Below are 18,581 nucleotides of genomic sequence, written 5' to 3' on the forward strand. Positions count from 1 at the left end.
AATTAGTAACTAGTTACTGTTACCTCTTTCCACTTTTTTTTTAAAAAAAAATCAAATTCAAAATTTATTCTAATTTTCTTTTCAGCATTGTTAGAGATAAATAATTGGTTACCTGATAAGAGACAATTAAGCTATTAAGAAGAAAATAAAACATCAGTGTCTCAAGTCAAATTCAAATTTTGAGATTCTATAATTCCAATTGTTCCATGGCCATAGGAGATAACTTTGTTTTGTCCAAAGGAATCATTGTATAAATTGGGTCTCTTGGAAAAATAACTTATTTTTTGAAGTCGTTTTGCACTCTGACATAGTTTTGATAATTTTTTGCAAAATGACATTCAACACTTCAGGCAACTGGTCAAAAAATTCAGAAAACTAGTCAAAATTATCAAAATTGGGTCATAATGCAAAATGACTTCAAAAAAGATACCATTTGCACCAATTACTCGTATAAATTTTAAATTAATATGAGATTTAATTGATATTAAGCAATAATGGAATTAAAAATTTCATATATTTGATTAACAATACAAATCCCATATAAATTTTGGCAAAATTAAAAAGGTCATATATATATAGGGTATTGCTATGGTGCATACCTTTCGTGATTTTTTCTGTTTCTCGACTTGTGAATAATTTTTAGTGTGATTTTTTTATGACCGTGTTTATTGTAGTTATTTAGAGCATCCTGCAAATTTTCAGGAAATTCCGATAATTTACAGTGCCGAAAACACAAAAAATCACAAAAGGTGCATACCTATATATATGTTTATGTATTTAAAAAAAGTGGAAATTACATTTTATATGGACTTTTAATTGATATTTTAAAAAATATGGCTTTTTTTTCATCTTAACTTTTGTATGGCTTTTTATACTTTTTTATCACTTTTGTGGTTTTTTTTCCTATATTTTTGTTAAGATGTCTTATTATGCCATATGTTTGTTTCTAATGATTATTTTTTAAATCCAGGGGTAGTTATGTAATTTTATTTTATGTAATTTTTTAAAATTTTACAAAGGCAGTTTACTTTTACTTTACCTTTTCCGTTCAGTTTTTTTCCCTTTGTTTCCCGAGTGTTCTTTCTTTTTTTTCAGTTGTTTGCATGCGGTTTGGGTTTGGTGATCGGGGTTGTTGATGAGTATTTTGGGGTGATCGGAGTTGTTTTCGGTCATCGGAGTTGTTGATTAGGAGTTTGGTCGACTGGAATTTTCAGAAATTTTGGCTAACTGTCTTGAACGCCGTCGGAATGCGCCGTTCTCCTCGAACTCCAACGGTTCGTGCCGACAATGCAGGACCTAACGTTAAGGTATCTTGTTTCTTTCAGTGTTTTGGTTTGGTTGTTAGTTTGATTTTTGTTTATTTGAGTTGGAATCGTATATTTATTTGTATGTTGTTTTCATTGTTCATATTTTCATTATTTGTATTTATGTTTATGTTTTTTAAGGGAGGTAATGTTGGTTCTTCATCAACAAGTGTTGATGGCGGTTTGTGTTATTCCCCTCAAGTTAAGGATTCTTCAAGGATCAAGAAAACTGCTGTTGGGACAAAGAAAGATCGTCAGAGTAGAGTTAAGGTACCTAGTTACCTTGATTTTTTTTTTCGATGTGTATATGTATGTTTTTCCTTTTTGCTGCATCTTTCCCTTGAGGGAAATCTTATATGATATTTGTAATTCCCACATATATGATTAATATCATATGCCTTCATCTTGATATCAGATTATGATGAAACTGGCTCTGGCTTGCTGTAACTTCAAGTTTAGAGCATGTTTTTATATATATATATATATATAAATATCTAAATGTGTGTTTGTGTGTGGTTTTGTCAATTAAATAATGATAAAACTTGCTCATACTCCTTGACGTATACTACTGATTTCATACATTCACAGTTCGACATTTAACAAAGTTCAAAGTAACTAGGTAACTAGAAAAACATACATATAAAACAAAGTTCAAAGTGCATTCTAGAGGTATTGTTTTCTGTTTGTGGTCCCTTGTTTCTTTGATATGGTTTAAGTGTATGATTATGTTTAATTTTTTTGTCATGTGTTCTCATGTGGTCCCTAGTTTCTTTTCAATTGATTTACTTTTATCAGTTGTTGTTATTTTAATGTTTTAAGTTTCCCTGTTATCTATGTTATTCCCTTACTGTTTCTTTTTCTATAATTTTTTTTGGCCTTTTTAGGTTCCTAGTTAGTTGTTGATGTTTAGTGTTTTTTTTTATAAAGTTAATAGTTTATATGTGTTTGGCCTTGCTTTTCTTTTTGTGGTTCCTGTTTACTTTTTATGGTTTATTCGTATTATTATGTTTCTTAAGTTTTAGTGTCTTGTAATGTGTTATCATGTGGTCCCTAGTTACTTTTGTGTTGATTTTATTTTATAAATTTTTTTTAGTTTAATGTTAACTTTTCGTTGTTCTGTATGTTTTCCACTTTTCTTTTTATTTTATTTTTTATAATTTTTTGTTGGATTTATAGGTACCGAGTTAGTTGTTTATGTTTATTGTTTTATAATAGGTACCTAGTTACCTTGTTTGTTTCCCCCCCTTCATATTATTCATAGTTTCTTTATTCTGTTTAGTGTTATGTTATCAGTGTGTAATTGATTCTCATGTTTGTTTTTAGGATGTGCATTTCAGAATTAAACCTGACAGGCGTTTTGGTAGTAAAGTCCAACAGTGGAATAAGCCGTATGTTATTAGTGAGATTAAGGCAGTTTTAAGTTCGAAACAAAAAGCAATGTTTCGAAGAACTCCATTCGGTCACTTTTTGGATATGCCTGATATTACATTTCAGGCACAGTTATTTCATAGTGTTTTGCTTCGGGAGGTTTATCAAAAAAACGAAGTATCCGAGTTTTGGTTTAACTTGGGTGGCACATTAGTTAGGTTCTCAATCAGTGAGTTTGCCCTCATTACTCGTTTGAAATGTGTGGGCAGTGTTGACTTTGGCATGTTCAAAGAGGTTGATTTAGGGCTTAGGAAATCTCTTTTTCCGTTGTACGAAGGTAAACCCAGGAAGGAAGAAAAACTTAGGAAATAGGAGGTTGCATGTGCGTTTAATGATAAAAACTTGAAGAAGAAAGGTGATGAGGTTGTCGTTAAGTTGGCTATTGTTCATTTGTTAGCCAATTTTTTGTTCGGGACACAAACTGAAACTCGTGTTGACAACTCCTTCTTTGCCATGGTTGATACTAATTTTGCTGAGATGAAGAAGTTTGCTTTTGGGAAAGTGTTGTGGCAAAGAACTAGGTGTGTGATGCGGGCAGTTTTGAAAGATAGGAACGACATGTATGATTATATTCCTAGGAAAGCTGATGGGTCACTAGATAACTATAGTTATAAGTGCTATGGTTTCCCTATTGCTTTCCTTATATGGATATATGAGACAATTCCTTCTTGTTCTCAAGCGTTGTGTAGACGGGTTAATTGTTTGTTTCCAAGGATTCTGAATTGGACAAGCAGGGGAAGTGTGTCATATCAGTATTTGGTTGATAACGTTCTGTTGAAGGAAGAGGTATTGATTTTGTTTTTTTTTCAAATTTTTTTTTTGTTCTCTTTCTATTTTTTATTATGTTTGTTTTATAGTTGGGTAACTAGTTACTTTGTCACAGTGATTTTTGTGTCGTCTGTTTTTAAAAAAAAAAATTTGATTCTTGCAGTATGATGTTAATGTCATAATGCCTACTACTGAAGAAATGAGACTGCCTATTCTGAGAGGGTTGTCTTTTGAAAGCAAGTTTTTGCCAACAGATCCACCCGATGACGATGCTGCTAGTTCCTCAGATATGCATCAAAATCTTATTGCCATTCAATCAAAATTGGTTGAAGTGCAAGATTCCCAGAAGTCTATATTGATTGCAATTTCTGAATTGAAGGCATCCTTTGCATCTGATTTTTCTACTGTTATATCTTTGTTGGATGGTATTAAGGCATCTATGGCAGCTGGTAATCATAATGTTGGTGGAGAGTTTGAAGATCCTATGCATGCTGAGGCTTCTTCGGAGGTAACTGGTTTCTATTGTGTTGTGTGTTTCCCTTTTATGATGTCTAATTTGGTTCTATTTTGTTTAAAAATTGTTGGTTTTTGTATTTTTTAGGATTTTTTTGATGGCCATTCCTCTGGGGTTTACCAAAATGTTGATATTGGTGAGGAGTTGGGGGCTGATTTGGAGCATTCCGTTCAGATTGTTTCACAATTTTTTTCTACTGTTAAAGTAAGATCTTATTTTCGTTTTATTTGTTTAAGCAATTGGTTTATTTCCTCCGTGTTTTCTTGTTTGTAATGTAGTATTGGTTGTATATTTTTATTTCTTTTTTAGGAGCCAATTAAAGTTGAATCAAGTGTATGCTCAAGTCCTCGAACTCCCACATTTCATGTCTCTAATGCAATATGGAGAGTTATTAATGATTTGGTTGAGAGGCCACTTAAAGAGAGTCGTTCTTTGAAGGATAAAAGTAAGTGGTCAATTGTGATGTATGATGATGCACAAGCAGTTGATACTGGACTGATTTTGGGAAGGAAAAGGCAAGCGAAGCCGAGCGCTGTTGTAAAATCTCATTTCTTAACAAAATTTGGATCTTCTGAAGTTGGAGTGAAACAAAAAAGAAAGAGGACAATATTGGATAATATTTGTCCATTTTCCAATGAGCTTGGTGATAATCACACTAAAGAACAACTGTCTGATTTTGACTCCTGGATTAATCATGATTTGAAGAAAAGGAACAAGTATGTACAACCATTATTTGTTTTAAAGTTTGTTATATGTGTAATATGTATGATTAATTTGTTAACATTTTTATTTTGTTTTTTAATGTATTTTTCAGGTTCAAAAAATATGATGATAATTCTGTGGACCCACCAATTAACTTCACTTTTGTTCATATTTCTGAGAAGACTTGGTTTCATAGCCTTTATTTCTCTGGGCAATTCGTTGATTCATCAGTGAGATTCTCCCTTTTTAATTTATCTGGTTTTTCATGTTGGAGTTTTTTTTTTTTTTACAAGGTAATAAGTCTAGTGATCTATTTATGCTATATATTATGATGTTATTGGATAACCAGTTACCTTACTGTTTGCTTTGTTGTAGTTCATTGGGTAACTGATTTTTGTGTTGATGATGATCACCAGTTACCCTTGTGTGACAAAGTTTTATTGACTGTCATAGTAGATTTGTTTCTACCCATATCATTTTATAATCATGAATTTTTTTTATTGTGCAGCATATTGATGTGATGATGTATTACTTGAGGAGAAAGGTTAAATTGTCTAAAGATTTGAAGAGAAGAGTATCTACGACTGACACTTGTTTTGGGCGAAACATAGTGTTTATGTATGAAGATTTTAAGAAAAAAGGTAGTGGTGCATTTAAAATAGATGAGAGATGCGTTGCTTTGAAGATAATGAAGGGGGAATCCATGTTTTGTGCAACTCATTGGAATTTGCTTGATGATGTTGTCATGCCTGTTAATGTGAAGGGTCTTATGCACTGGATTTTGTTGCACTTTAATGTACAGCAGAGATCTCTTACGGTGTATGATTCAATGTCTGGTGCAAAGCATGAAAATCAGACTTTACCTGTCGTTGAGGCATTTGCTGTTTTGATTCCTCTTCTATTGGAGATGATTGATTTCTATGTTCGTAAAGATATTAATCTTGATGTTAGCCCGTATGATGTGGCAGAGAATGAGGCTTTGAAGTTGAGCATTGCTAAAGGCATTCCTCAACAGACTGATTGGTTAGTTTGTTTATTTGATTTTAGTTTTTTTTTTTTTTGTGTGTGTTCTGTTTTGTTTATATGTTCTTAGTTGTTTTTTTTTTTTACTTTTTTCTATTATGCAGTGATTGTGGGGTGTTTTCTACTTATTTTGCTGAGCAAATTATTCTTGGGAAGGAGAATGAGATGCCTAAAAATATTGATGTTCGTCTCATTCGCAAAGACATTGCTGTCAGCTTGTACTATCATGGAAAGAACAAAGAACTTGAGGGATACTTAACTAGCGATGAGTTCACTGAGAAGCTTCTGGAGAGGAGACAAAAAAGAATGAAAATTGATGTATAGGATTTTAGTGATATTATATTTCTTTTGGTTTTTTATCTTTGCTAAAACTGTAATTAAATGATGAATCAATTTATAATTTAACAGTTAGCTTTTTTAATTTTCTTCTTATGTAAAACATTGGGATTCTTAAGGTCATTATATATACATATTAGTATATCGTTTTGCTAATTCTTTTGCTGTAAGCGTTTGGAAGAATGATTTAGAGGGTAACCAGGTACCCAGGTTGTTTATTTGCTAACATACCGAGGGTAACTGGTTACTTAATTGTTTTTTTTTTAATTTTTTCCCCATTGGTTTGTTGTTTGTTAATTACATTTATTAATATATATTTTAGATAACACTTTAAAGCAGGTAGCTAGTTTTCTGTTTGTTTTTGTATTTTTTTTCACTGATTTATGGAATAATTTGAGGGAAACTAGTTCCCAGTTGGGTTGTTTAACTAATTTTATTGGTGATATTTGAGGGTAACTAGGTACTCAGGCTGTTTGTTTCCTAATATACCGAGGGTAACTGGTTACTTAAGTGTTTTTTTTTATTTTTCCCCTAAGCTTGTCTTTTTTATAGTTATGCAACCAGTTTATTAAGTTAATATTAAAGTAACTTTAATATTATATATAGACGAGTTTGTGATAGAAGAAAGTAAAGGTTTTAATTCTTTTTTTTTTTTTTTTTGGCTTTTAGATTGTTATAGTGGGGTAATTTATCTTGTATTGAAACTTCAGGGTAACCAGTTACCTATATCGTTGTTTTTGTTGTTAATTTTTGGTAACTGGGTACGATCATTTTTTTTCCGTCATGGTTTATTTATAGTGATGGTAGCATTGAAAAATAGAAGCAAACAAATCCAAGAAATTATTTTGAAAGGATTTTATAAGTTTGCATAACCAATCAATGTGTTTCATTTTGAAACAATCTTATTAAAATACTGAATGATACTTGATGACTATGAAAGTATCTCTTTCAATGAGTAAAGCTATGAAAGGTTTGTTTTGCTGTAGAATATGAATCTATGTCTTTGGCTTTTTCTGTTTATTTGGCTTCTGAAATGGAGGATTCCTGCAAGTCTTCCTGTTATGTCCTGGTTGTGCACATTTCCCACAGGTGATTATTACCTTATTTTCCCCTCTTGATCTTATTCGTTTCTTTCTTGGTCTTCCTGCAGGGATTGTTGCATTTGGAGGCAGCACTATTATGTCCAAGTGTTGTGGGAGATTCCATTCATCTTTATGGGGCAAAGGATGAACATTTTCTTGATACAATGCTTTCAACGTTTCTGTTCTGTAGAATTTTGCACAATAATCATACACACTCAAGTTTCTTTTTGCAATGACAGCTACTGCATGGCCACAAGGTATTTCATCTTCTTGGAACCTATTGCAAGTGCATGTTCTATTATGTATATTTACTGTGAAATTTATCCCCTTTTGATCATGAACTTGGTATTCTATTGTGTTGAAAGGCAAGACCTAAAAATAGTTTGTCATGAAATAGAATCAGATAATAAACATTTTAACTAGACTTAAGATTTAAAGTAACTAGTTATGCTTCTGTGTCAAAAAAATTTCCTGTTCTTATGGAAGGTAACTAGTTACCATCTATTGACAGAATAAGGATTTGTAAGAATATGTTTAGTTGCATACCTCATACTTCATTTTTGAAACAATGTCATGTCTCAATTCATTTTCTGTTGCTGTAGAGACTTTTGTGAATGTTCCATTTACATTATTTGAGTTGTTCCAAACCCACTTTTGAACCAAACTTCTAAGGCATTCAACCAAGATATCAATGGGGAGATTTCTTACAGCTTTTAGTGCAGCGTTGAGTGATTCTGCAATGTTGGATGTCATCATGGTGTATCTTTTTGTTGGCGAGTATGATCTTGCCCGAGTTTCATACTTGGCTTTTTCTAAATAGGGCCTAATGCGTCTATCAATTCTATCAAGGCCTTTCATGTAGTTTTCACATTCTGTCTGTGTGTATGCTTTTGCTGCTGCAATGAATTTCATTTGTAGTTCTTCTCCATGGCTCCCAAACTTGCCTTTCAAATTATTGAGTAAGTGAAACATGCAAGCTTCATGGAAAGCATTTGGGTACACCATATGTACTGCATTGTCTATGCTTTTATGTCTGTCAGAAACTATAGCCAATCCTGTGGAGTACAAATATTTTAAAATAAAAAAAAAAATTAAGTATTTTTCAATTTTTTATTTTGGTGAAGGTAACCAGTTACTTTGGTCAAATTCTAAAAGAAATAACATGTATTTGTGTATTTTGTTTTGGTAAAATGTTTCTATTTGTTTGTAAACAAGAATATATCGTTGAAGCTATCATACCTTCGGGTTCTCCATAGGTTTCTCGCAGTTTGGAGAAGAACCAAAGCCATGAGTTATCATTTTCAGAGTCTGCTATTCCAAAAGCCAACACGAAAATGTTGTTGTTTGAATCTAACGTTGATGCTGAAAATAGGGTACCGCCATGTGCATTTTTCAAAAAAGTTCCATCAACAACAATTATAGGCCTCAAGTATCTCCAACCCTTGATTGAGTTAGAGAAAGCTATGTATAGGTATTTGAATCTATCTTCCTTGTCTGTGAGTAGGTGTGTTATTGTTCCTGGATTTGCTTGCTTCAACATGTAAAGATATATTGGCAACTTTTGATATGAATCATCGGGGTTCCCTTTTACTAGACGCAAAGCTTTCTCTCTTGATCTCCATGCTTTTGTGTATCCCATAGTTACTCCAAAGTCATCATTCATATCATTCATGATGTCATTTGGAGTGTAATTTCTTTTGATTGACTTGTACTTATTCTTTATTAATTCCCCAACTACGATGCTTTTTGCTTGCCTATGGTCTTCCAAAACAATTTCAACAGAGCAAGTGTGATTTGGATTGCATTTCCGTACCTTGAATAAATCTTGATTTCTGTACTTAGATGCTCTCACCAACCAGTTGCATGTTTCATCTGCACAAGTAACTAGGTACTCTCTAGGTTCTGATCTTTTTGTTTTGAACTGGAAGTTATGCAGCATTGCATAGTAGCTAAGGGCTGATTTGACTGTGTTCTTATCCTTGTAAATTTGTCCTTGCTCTATTTTGTTCACTCTGTAATCAGATATTACAAGTTGGATTTCATCCAACTTCTTTTTTCTTTTTGTATTGTCCTCAATTATGAAATCAACTACTTCTTCAGCAAAATGAGATATGTATGACACATTTATGCCCTCATTTGTTGTGCTTGACATTCCTTCTTCAAGTAACATTTGTTCATTGATGGAAGCTTGATTTGCTTGCATTAATAATGTCCCCACCTCCATTTCTTCTGCTGTAGCTTTCTGATTTGCCAGTAGAAGAATGTCATTTTCATTGCTTGATTCTTGAACTATAGTGACACACAATGGTAAGTCTGTTATTTTAGCAGCAACTTTTTTCTTTATTTCCAGGAAGAACAACACTGAATTGTCTGTTGCAACCTTCATTGGTGGTGTTCCTTTTTCTACTTGATAAGAAACTTCAATAGTTGTTGTTTTTTCCTTTATCTCATTTTTTATCAAATTCACCAAGTTGTCAAGAGAACAATTTGGTGGTATTAATATCCCAGTCATTGTGTATCCTTAGTACTCGTTGTTTTCATTCCAATTGCCTCCATATTGAACCAAAGAAGTAATATTGTCCATATCTGTAAAATTTGGCAATTTTTTAAGCAGTTAGTTGGTTCTAAATGGGCTAGGTAACTGGTTAACTAAATATTTAATCACATATTCTCCTGGAACATTTAGCTTTTGTAGGGTAACTGGTCACACTTAGTTTTATATATTTTATGTTTTTCAAATTAGTTATATATATTGATTGTTGTTGCAGGGTAACTTGTTACACTTAATTTTACACATTGTTTTTTTTTTTTTTTGCAGGGTAACTGGTTACCTTAATAATGAATCATATATTGCCTATTTTTACACTTAGTTTTATATAGTAGTAATTTCCTCTTAGTTTTATTTATTGTTTGTTTTTCAGGGTAACTGGTTACCCTATTGTTACTGATTGTTTTTGTAGTAAATATTCCCAGCTACATCAAATAATTTTTTTTTTATTGTAAAGATAAATTAGAATGTCAAATTTTTAGAGTTCTTGTTTCTTGTCTATTTTTTTTTGTTAATGAATGTAGAAAAACCAGTGGGAAGGTAATTGGTTCCCTTAATCTGTAGTTGCATACCGTATTGAAACATTTTAGTTGAATTTATTGAATGTTATTCCAAGTAACTGGTTCTCCTAATATTTCTGAATGTTTTGGCTGTTAAAATTCACACTAATATCAAATTATTCTTTTTATTGTAAAGACAAATTAAGATGTAAAAATTTAAGAGTTATTGTTTCTTGTTTTTTTTCTGGTTAACCAATGTATACAAACTAGTGAGTTTCGATATTTTTTTTTCTATTTTTTAGTTTATAAATTGTTTCTGTTTTTCAGCAAGCACATTTGATCATGATCATTTTTATTATAATCAAGATAATAGTTGCAAATAATATAGTAGATTTAACATAGTTTGCAAAAAAAAAAAAAAAAATGACAGCAGAATAGAGTTGACAGAGGAAACGGTTTCTTGCAAACCTTGTTTCTTGATCGTGTAGTGGATATGCAGGTCGCTGGAATCTTCAAAGGTTGCAGCTGGTATGATTGGAAGAATGTTGGAATTTTTTTGATTTCTACAGAAAGGGACCATTGCTTTAGTGATCAGATTTTTCTTGCATTTTTTTGGCAGAAGATGAGGTCAAACCTTTGCTAGAGTTGGTCGATTGTTGTGGTGATCGCCGGAGATACGAGTCGTTGCCGGAGAAGGAAGCTATCACCGGAGAATTGAGTGCCGGAGATGGAAGGAATAGTAACGTGGTTTTTTGATCATGTTTCAGGCATGAGCAAATGAGCAGAGTAGGATTGAATTAGTAATTACATGTGTACCCCTGATTTGTGCTGATGTGTTGTTGTTTAAATTTCAATTGTGGTATGTACTCATTTTTCCCATATTCTAAGTTTTCCTTATATAAAATCTTCCATACATATTATAAAAAGATTGATTCCCATAATTTTACACAATTACGGCTAAAAAGCTATATTTATGAAAATTTCCCTTAAAAAAAAATGATGGGATATAGTGTTATTTCACTGGGTTTAGGCCTAGTAAGAAAGAAGTGAATTTTGAACCCACTAAAAATAAATAAATAAATAAATTTTTGATTTAATTGTTTTGTTTTTAGATAAGAAAGGTGATAAAATTATTTATGGATTTTATTTGTTTGTTTCCCACTTCCCCATGCAGGCACGCATCCCATTGTCCAATTTTAACTTCACACGCATACCACGCCTCTCCAATCGCGTATATCTTACGTACCTTCTCATATTCACATCACATTCATATTTGTTTTCTTTTTTAATTAAATATATATATATTCTGGTTTTTTTACACATATTAAATTAAGAATATGTCTGAATAATTAAATGTTTGTTTGACGTAAATAAAATTAATAGTACTGTTTAATTTTTGCATTTGTAATTTCTTTTCACACCTTTATTTTTTAGCTTTTGTGTGATGATGACATAAATTTGTTGTTTTTTATTTTTTTACAAAAAAAAAAAATTGTTAACAGGGGATTTAGAAATCTGAAATAGGGAAATTAAGCTTATTATAAACCGAATATAAAGAAATATAAAAATACTCACAATTTACGTGATTTAGTGGTTAAAATTCATCTAGTCCACGTGTAACTGTTTAAGAATTCAAGGCAAAATTGTTACAGAATGTTGTTCCTTTTTACTGTCAATTCCCTTTGTATTTATAGGGAATTATGGTGAACAATATTGGGTAACCGTAATATAAATAGTAACGTACAATATTGGATAACTTCCAAAGTTAAAGGACATTTAAATATCGTAATAAAACTTATTGTCGTTTTACATCAATCTATAAATGTACATAACAATTGTATGCATTTATTGCGTATAATGGGTATCTGAGTCTGTAGGGATTCTCCCATCCAAGCTAGTTGTCATTCTCTAGCTAGATATGACTGAAACAGAAGGTTTGACTTAGATAATACCCGAGCTTGATGCAGGTGATCTGGATGCCTAGTACCTCGATCTCCGTCATTCGCATCTCTGACGATCTGGAAGATCCTAGGCTGTTTTAGACTCACTGACACAACCTCGAGCTATTAGGTCTGGAGTTGGGCAAAACATCTCCGAAGTCTTGCCTTCTTTATTTATTTTGCACCAGCTGTACCTCGAGCTAGATAATTGAGCTCGTGTTTTTAGAGTACAACAAAAATTATTATAATTTTTTATATTTTAATAATGGCTTTAAAGACAAAATTTAATTTTTTTTTAATAAAATGATAAACTTCATTAAATCAAAGCATCTTTATTTGCAGATCGTTTAACAAACATAACATAAACTCAACAGAATGAATCTACATTCTCTCATCAACAACCCAAATAGAGAAAACATTTCAACAGAATTCTAATTACAGGCACCACTCTAATACAATCTGACGCTACAAACACCCTTTCACATATCCTAGAAGCAGAACTAGGATCTCATGTTTTACAATCTGACCCTATAAAACACTATACTAGATCTTGTGTTTCATAAAATATTTCAAATAAATTTATAAATCACTTTTAATAAATAAAAAATTAAATATGAGAACGCAATTATTAAACATAATAATTATGCTTTCGTTATAAATTATTTGTTATTTTAATTTAAAAAAATTAACAAAAAATTAGATTTAAGAAGGTATTTAAACTATTTTACAAAACACAAAATCTAAAAATAATATATTAAAATACACATCCAATCAAATAATGGAGTAAAACAAAGGTAATGACAAACACATTGTACAAAAATTGTAATTTTTTTATTTTATATATATAGGGGAATTCTCTAAGAGGGACTTCACTTTAAACTTTATCGGTAAGACTCTCAGTGTTTTCGACCCGTGAACAGTTTTCGACGCGATTTTTTTTATGATCGTGTATATTGTAGCTATTTAGAGCATGCTGCAAGTTTTCAGAAAATTTCGAATAATTTACAGTACCGAAAACAAAGTTCAAACATGTTGTTACACGCGTAACTAATTTTTTTTATGCATGTGGAAAACAATATGTTTGAACTTAGTTTTTGGTACTGTAAACTATTCAGAATTTTCTGAAAATTTGAAGAATGCTCTAAATACTTATAATATACACGATCATAAAAAAAATCACGCAAAAAGCTATTAACTAATTGAGAAACGAAACACTGAGAGCCCACCAATAAAGCTCAAAATCCCTATAAAAAAAAATGGTCCTATAATCGTTAAATACAAATTCCTTATTTTAATTATGTTAGAATGAATCCACGCGCCGCGCGTGAGGGTGGCGAAGTAGGAGAAGAGCAAAGGTATATCACGGCTTCGAGTGTCATAAAAAAAAATCGTCTATTCCTTTTTTAGATAATCCAATAAAAGACATAATTTTCTCCCAAACAATAAAGATTAGATCTAACCGTCGACTCTCTCCTATAAAAGGCGGAGCTCTGTTTTGACCTCAATTTCCATTGGATTCAATTCTCTATCATTTTGGGTCTTTCAGAAAAAATCTGAACTAGAGCTCAATCACCGACCTTGGATATGGAGAGAGCCATCAACAGACAACGAGTTTTGCTCGAACATCTTCAACCTTCTTCGTCTTCTTCCTCTCGACCTGAATCTTCTCCTCTTTCTGTAAGTTTTTTTTTTCTATTTTTTTTTTAAATCCTGATTCTGTATTGAATGATTTGTTGATTGTGTAGCTGATCATGTTATGGAAATTTGTTTTGTTTGTAATATGATGTTGGAATTCTTCGTTGCTTAAAACCTATTCCTTTTATACAAGCTTGTATTGAAAGAATTAGTTTTGATTCATTTCAATAATTTGGTGGTTGAAAATTTTGATTTGGGACCTGTTATTTGTGTCAGGCATCGGAATGTTTGGCTGGGGACAGTGCTGCTTACCAGAGGACCCATGTGTTTGGGGATGATGTGGTTATTGTGGCGTAAGTCTTCATTTTTCTTTGTCGTTTTTTACTATTGATGACTTTTTGTAAATTTTATATCAAGTTGAGTTAATTTTGCAGAGCATACCGGACTGCACTTTGCAAATCCAAACGTGGCGGGTTTAAGGATACTCACGCGGATGATCTTCTCGCACCGGTTTTGAAGGTTTGTCTTCTTTTTTTTGTTGTCCCTTATTTCATGTTGTTTGATTTTACATGCATGAAAAAATTGATGGCTAGAATTGTCAACGAATTGAAAGCACGATTACCCTTGTTTCGTATTTAATTGCTTGACTTAGTGGACCTTAATAATATGGTTGGCTGTTAATTTATAGGCATTGATAGAGAAAACCAATTTGAACCCAAGTGAAGTTGGAGATATTGTTGTGGGTACAGTCTTGGCACCGGGTTCCCAAAGGGCAAGCGAATGTAGAATGGCTGCATTCTATGCTGGTTTCCCTGGTATGCTTATTTGCAAGTTTGAACTTTTTTGAGAATTGCAAATGAGTTTGTTACTTATGGATATGAAATGTATAATATGCAGAAACTGTCCCGATCAGAACTGTGAACAGGCAATGTTCATCTGGACTTCAGGCAGTTGCTGATGTAGCTGCTGCTATAAGGGCGGGATTTTATGATATTGGTAATAATCCTTTTGACTATCTTACAGTAGATCACTGTAACATGCAGTATTTATTAAATAAATTTCCTTACCTATTTTAATTGTTTTGATAGGCATTGGCGCTGGATTGGAATCAATGACACTGAATCCAATGGCGTGGGAAGGATCAGTGAACCCAAAAGTAAGTTTCTTTTTCTTCATGCATTCTGTTCTTTTTATTATTACCAACTACGTTGAATTCCTACTGGTAGGATTCTAAGATTCTTATATTTCTCTTTGATGATGATGATAGGTCAAAATCTTTGAACAAGCCCAGAACTGCCTTCTTCCTATGGGGATTACCTCAGAAAATGTTGCAAGTCGCTTTGGTGTGTCAAGGAAGGAACAAGATCAGGCTGCAGTAAGTTGAATAAACCTGTTGGTTTCAAGTTGCGGTCTAACTGTGAACACATCATTTTTCATTGATTTCTTATGGTTAATGTTGTTAGGTTGAGTCTCATAGACGGGCTGCTGCAGCCACTGCTTCTGGTAAATTTAAGGATGAAATTATCCCTGTGGCTACCAAGGTGCGTTGTGCTCACTCTTTTTCTTGAGATAGTTGCCTTTTGAGACTATGATTATCAATATTAAATTCATATGTGGTCTTTGTGGAAGTTCTCATCTATGTTGCCTTTATAGATTGTTGATCCCAAAACTGGTGAGGAGAAACCAGTTACGATATCTGTTGATGATGGTATTCGACCCAATGCATCATTGGCAGATTTGGGAAAGCTGAGGCCTGTATTTAAGAAAGATGGGACCACAACAGCAGGTTTTTTGCCCCTCTTGGATGGATATTTTTCTCTTCATTCCTGAAAATTATCACTTGGTAGAATCCAATAAATAACATCTCTGTTTTTACTGTTCTAGGCAATTCTAGCCAGGTCAGTGATGGAGCTGGAGCTGTTCTCTTGATGAAGAGAAGTGTCGCAGATAAAAAGGGAATGCCGATTCTTGGTGTATTCAGGTATTTGTCCCTGGAGAAGCGATTTTATTAATCAGTGTTACAATCACGTGTTTGAAAAACACCACCAAATTCCCTCTGTATGAACGAGCTTATCAATATCTTGTCTTTTCCCTGGAACTTGCTTGCTACCTGATTCTATACCAAGACTCTCACCCTTGAACTTAGTTTCGTAGACATTATTTGTGTATCTTCAATGGAGAGTTTGATTTATCCAACTATTTTTTCTTGGCATGTTCGACAATAGCTACTGTGTACACAAGAAAGCAAAATAAAAATTCGCTTTTTCTTAGGGCAAACACATGAATTTTGAACATGGCCTCATATGTCATAAACTTTCCCTCTTGATGCATGATATACTTTTGTAACGTCTGTTGATATAATGCAAAAATTGGGGTTTTTTTTCTTGGTAATATTATTATTATTATTATTAAGCTGGGTTTGTTTTAATGAATTAAAACTTTGAGGTAGATTTTTTCTTTCTAAATATCCTATTTCTACCCATGCCATTCTTCCTGTTCTGTATTCTATGTGACTTTCATAAAGATTCATTAGCTGTAAGGTCAGTCCCCGACTCTCTCTCTCTCTCTCTCTCTCATCAAGCACAACATTAGCTTTGCATTGAATCTTCATCAAATGGCGTAAAATAAATAAATACTCATCTCTGAAGTATTAAGCATTTTGTTTGGCTATGCAGGACTTTTGCTGCTGTAGGCGTGGATCCTGCTATCATGGGTGTTGGCCCTGCTGCTGCAATCCCTGCTGCAGTCAAGGCTGCTGGTCTCGAACTGGATGATATTGATCTCTTTGAGATAAATGAGGTACTAAAAAATACTGGATATTTAATCTTGTTGTAGTATGCTATTATCTTTATCATACATCGGAGAAATGACTAGTACATATTGGGACATTGATTGTGATACCGAACAGGCATTTGCTTCCCAATTTGTATATTGCCGTAATAAGCTGGGTCTTGACCCCGAAAAAATCAATGTTAATGGAGGTGCAATGGCCATTGGACATCCTTTGGGTGCAACAGGTACCATCAGAAATTTTTTAGTTCATTATATTATGTTGTATACCATTTGAACTGTGTGTGTATTCTTTCATATTTAACTTAGCCCCTATTTGACGTGCCTTCATGGAAGGGAACTTAAATTGTTGACTCATTCTTAGCTAAGAGCCTAAAAATGAAGTACTCATGAAAATATTCACTCCTCCATTGTAGGTGCTCGTTGTGTAGCAACTTTACTCCACGAGATGAAGCGTCGCGGCAAAGACTGTCGCTTTGGAGTTATCTCGATGTGCATAGGTATCCTCTCGCTCTCTCTCCCCCTCTCGTTCTTAGAAGTTTGTTTTGTCCATCTTGTTGATGGAGTGTCATAACATAATCAAAATGTAAATACAGGCACGGGAATGGGGGCAGCAGCTGTGTTCGAAAGGGCTGATCATGGTGACGAGCTATGCAACGCCAGGGCCGTTGGAACCAACAGTCTGTTGTCCAAGGATGCTCGGTAGTCACTTATCCTCTGCGGTAGTTCTTATCAATAAAGTGATGTTGGCCATCGGGGGATTTGGGAATTCATGTTAGGGCTCTATAATATGAATTGTATCTTTTTTAAGAATCCTATCATATAAAGAGGAAATGTATGTCTTTTAACACAAGACAGTGAAACAGTTAAAAGTGACTTTATTATTACTTACATTGCAGTGCCGAGTTTTATTTATCAAATGCCTCTTCTTTTATGGTTAGCATCTAAAATAACAAGGAGAGATTGTAAATTAGATATATTGGAGTTAATTAAGAATGGTAATAGATAGGGTATGGGTAGAATATGGATATTCTACAATCCTATATAAAAAGTAGTTTTTGTTTTTTGAGCGGTATCTTATGTAATTATTGTTGTCTTTTGGAAGACCAATCTTGACTCCTATATCCAATTTAACGAAAAAATTGAATATAATAGGATGGTTGTTAGGGAGAATAATTGTACTTTTGTTGTTGTTATTGTAGTTCTATTTTTTAGGTAGGAGCATTATTTTTGCTAGGCATTATAAATTATAACCTAATTTTTTTATATGATAGTTATAGTAGATATCTCATTAATTTTGTAAAAAAAATTAACTACGTGTGTAATTAATTATTTGAATTTTGATTTTGGCACTGGAAATTATTTAAAATTTCCTAAAAATTGACATGATAATTATTATAATTATAATTATAATGTACGTCATTATATAAAAAAAAAATTGAGTTATAATTTTTTCAAATACCAAAATTAAAAAACGTCCCATCCCAATGATATGAGTAAATGTGACGCCCCTACTTAAAAAATTTCATATATATTACACAACCCTATAAATATAAATTGGTATTTGTAAGAAAATGATCATCCTATTTTAACATGGAGTAATCGATTCAAGACATTCTATCATGAATAAAGCAGTAAAAATAAGCATTATTTATATATATATATATATATATATATAGATGGGGCAATGATGTAGTCACGTTGTGTGACTGGTCCTGCACTTAATCTGAGTTGTTTACATGTAATATTTATCAAGCTGATGGCTAATAATCATTTGACTCACTTTATAGTTATTTGAATTAAAAATAATAAAAATAATAAGGGTATTTTTGGAGGAAACTGGTTTAGTAGCCGATTAAGTATTAGAAAAGCTGCAATTGTCAGGTATTAACCAATACATGTGATCAAAGCCATATTTACTCTCTTCTCTCACTCATTCCCTCCCTTCCCTCTCTTTCATTTACATTTCAAAACGAAAAATCTCTAATCCCCAGCGTTCTTGAGCACATTT

General features: G+C 32.7%; 2 protein-coding genes across 2 annotated transcripts; one reads left to right on the forward strand and one right to left on the reverse strand.

Moving 5' to 3' along the window:
* Positions 1-7,070: 7,070 nt before the first annotated feature.
* LOC133815686 (uncharacterized) lies at positions 7,071-9,669 on the reverse strand. Its single transcript, XM_062248495.1, has 4 exons — positions 8,598-9,669; positions 8,397-8,519; positions 7,704-8,212; positions 7,071-7,529 (listed from the first exon to the last, which is right to left on the reverse strand). The coding sequence occupies exons 1-4, from the start codon at positions 9,667-9,669 to the stop codon at positions 7,071-7,073; spliced, it is 2,163 nt and encodes a 720-aa protein (XP_062104479.1).
* Positions 9,670-13,599: 3,930 nt separating this feature from the next.
* LOC133819761 (3-ketoacyl-CoA thiolase 2, peroxisomal) lies at positions 13,600-17,461 on the forward strand. The gene is made up of 14 exons (XM_062253094.1): positions 13,600-13,822; positions 14,057-14,133; positions 14,215-14,299; positions 14,469-14,595; positions 14,678-14,776; positions 14,869-14,936; positions 15,048-15,155; positions 15,244-15,321; positions 15,434-15,566; positions 15,665-15,761; positions 16,456-16,579; positions 16,689-16,797; positions 16,987-17,070; positions 17,167-17,461. Exons 1-14 carry the CDS (start codon positions 13,730-13,732, stop codon positions 17,274-17,276), a joined length of 1,392 nt encoding a protein of 463 aa, XP_062109078.1. The 5' UTR covers positions 13,600-13,729; the 3' UTR covers positions 17,277-17,461.
* The last annotated feature ends 1,120 nt before the right edge of the window (positions 17,462-18,581 follow it).

This window comes from Humulus lupulus, chromosome 2 (genome assembly GCF_963169125.1).
Source record: "Humulus lupulus chromosome 2, drHumLupu1.1, whole genome shotgun sequence".
NCBI classification, from domain to species: domain Eukaryota; kingdom Viridiplantae; phylum Streptophyta; class Magnoliopsida; order Rosales; family Cannabaceae; genus Humulus; species Humulus lupulus.

What these genes read in the sequence shown, in the direction of transcription:
- LOC133815686 (XM_062248495.1), bottom strand. Translation starts at nt 9,669, where the DNA reads ATGACTGGGATATTAATACCACCAAATTGTTCTCTTGACAACTTGGTG. An exon ending in TTTCTCTAACTCAATCAAGG is followed by an intron (nt 8,520 to 8,597) that starts GTTGGAGATACT and finishes CCCTATTTTCAG; the next exon opens with CATCAACGTTAGATTCAAAC. An exon ending in AACCTATGGAGAACCCGAAG is followed by an intron (nt 8,213 to 8,396) that starts GTATGATAGCTT and finishes TGTACTCCACAG; the next exon opens with GATTGGCTATAGTTTCTGAC.
- LOC133819761 (XM_062253094.1), top strand. Translation starts at nt 13,730, where the DNA reads ATGGAGAGAGCCATCAACAGACAACGAGTTTTGCTCGAACATCTTCAA. An exon ending in TTCTCGCACCGGTTTTGAAG is followed by an intron (nt 14,300 to 14,468) that starts GTTTGTCTTCTT and finishes GTTAATTTATAG; the next exon opens with GCATTGATAGAGAAAACCAA. An exon ending in AGATGGGACCACAACAGCAG is followed by an intron (nt 15,567 to 15,664) that starts GTTTTTTGCCCC and finishes TTACTGTTCTAG; the next exon opens with GCAATTCTAGCCAGGTCAGT.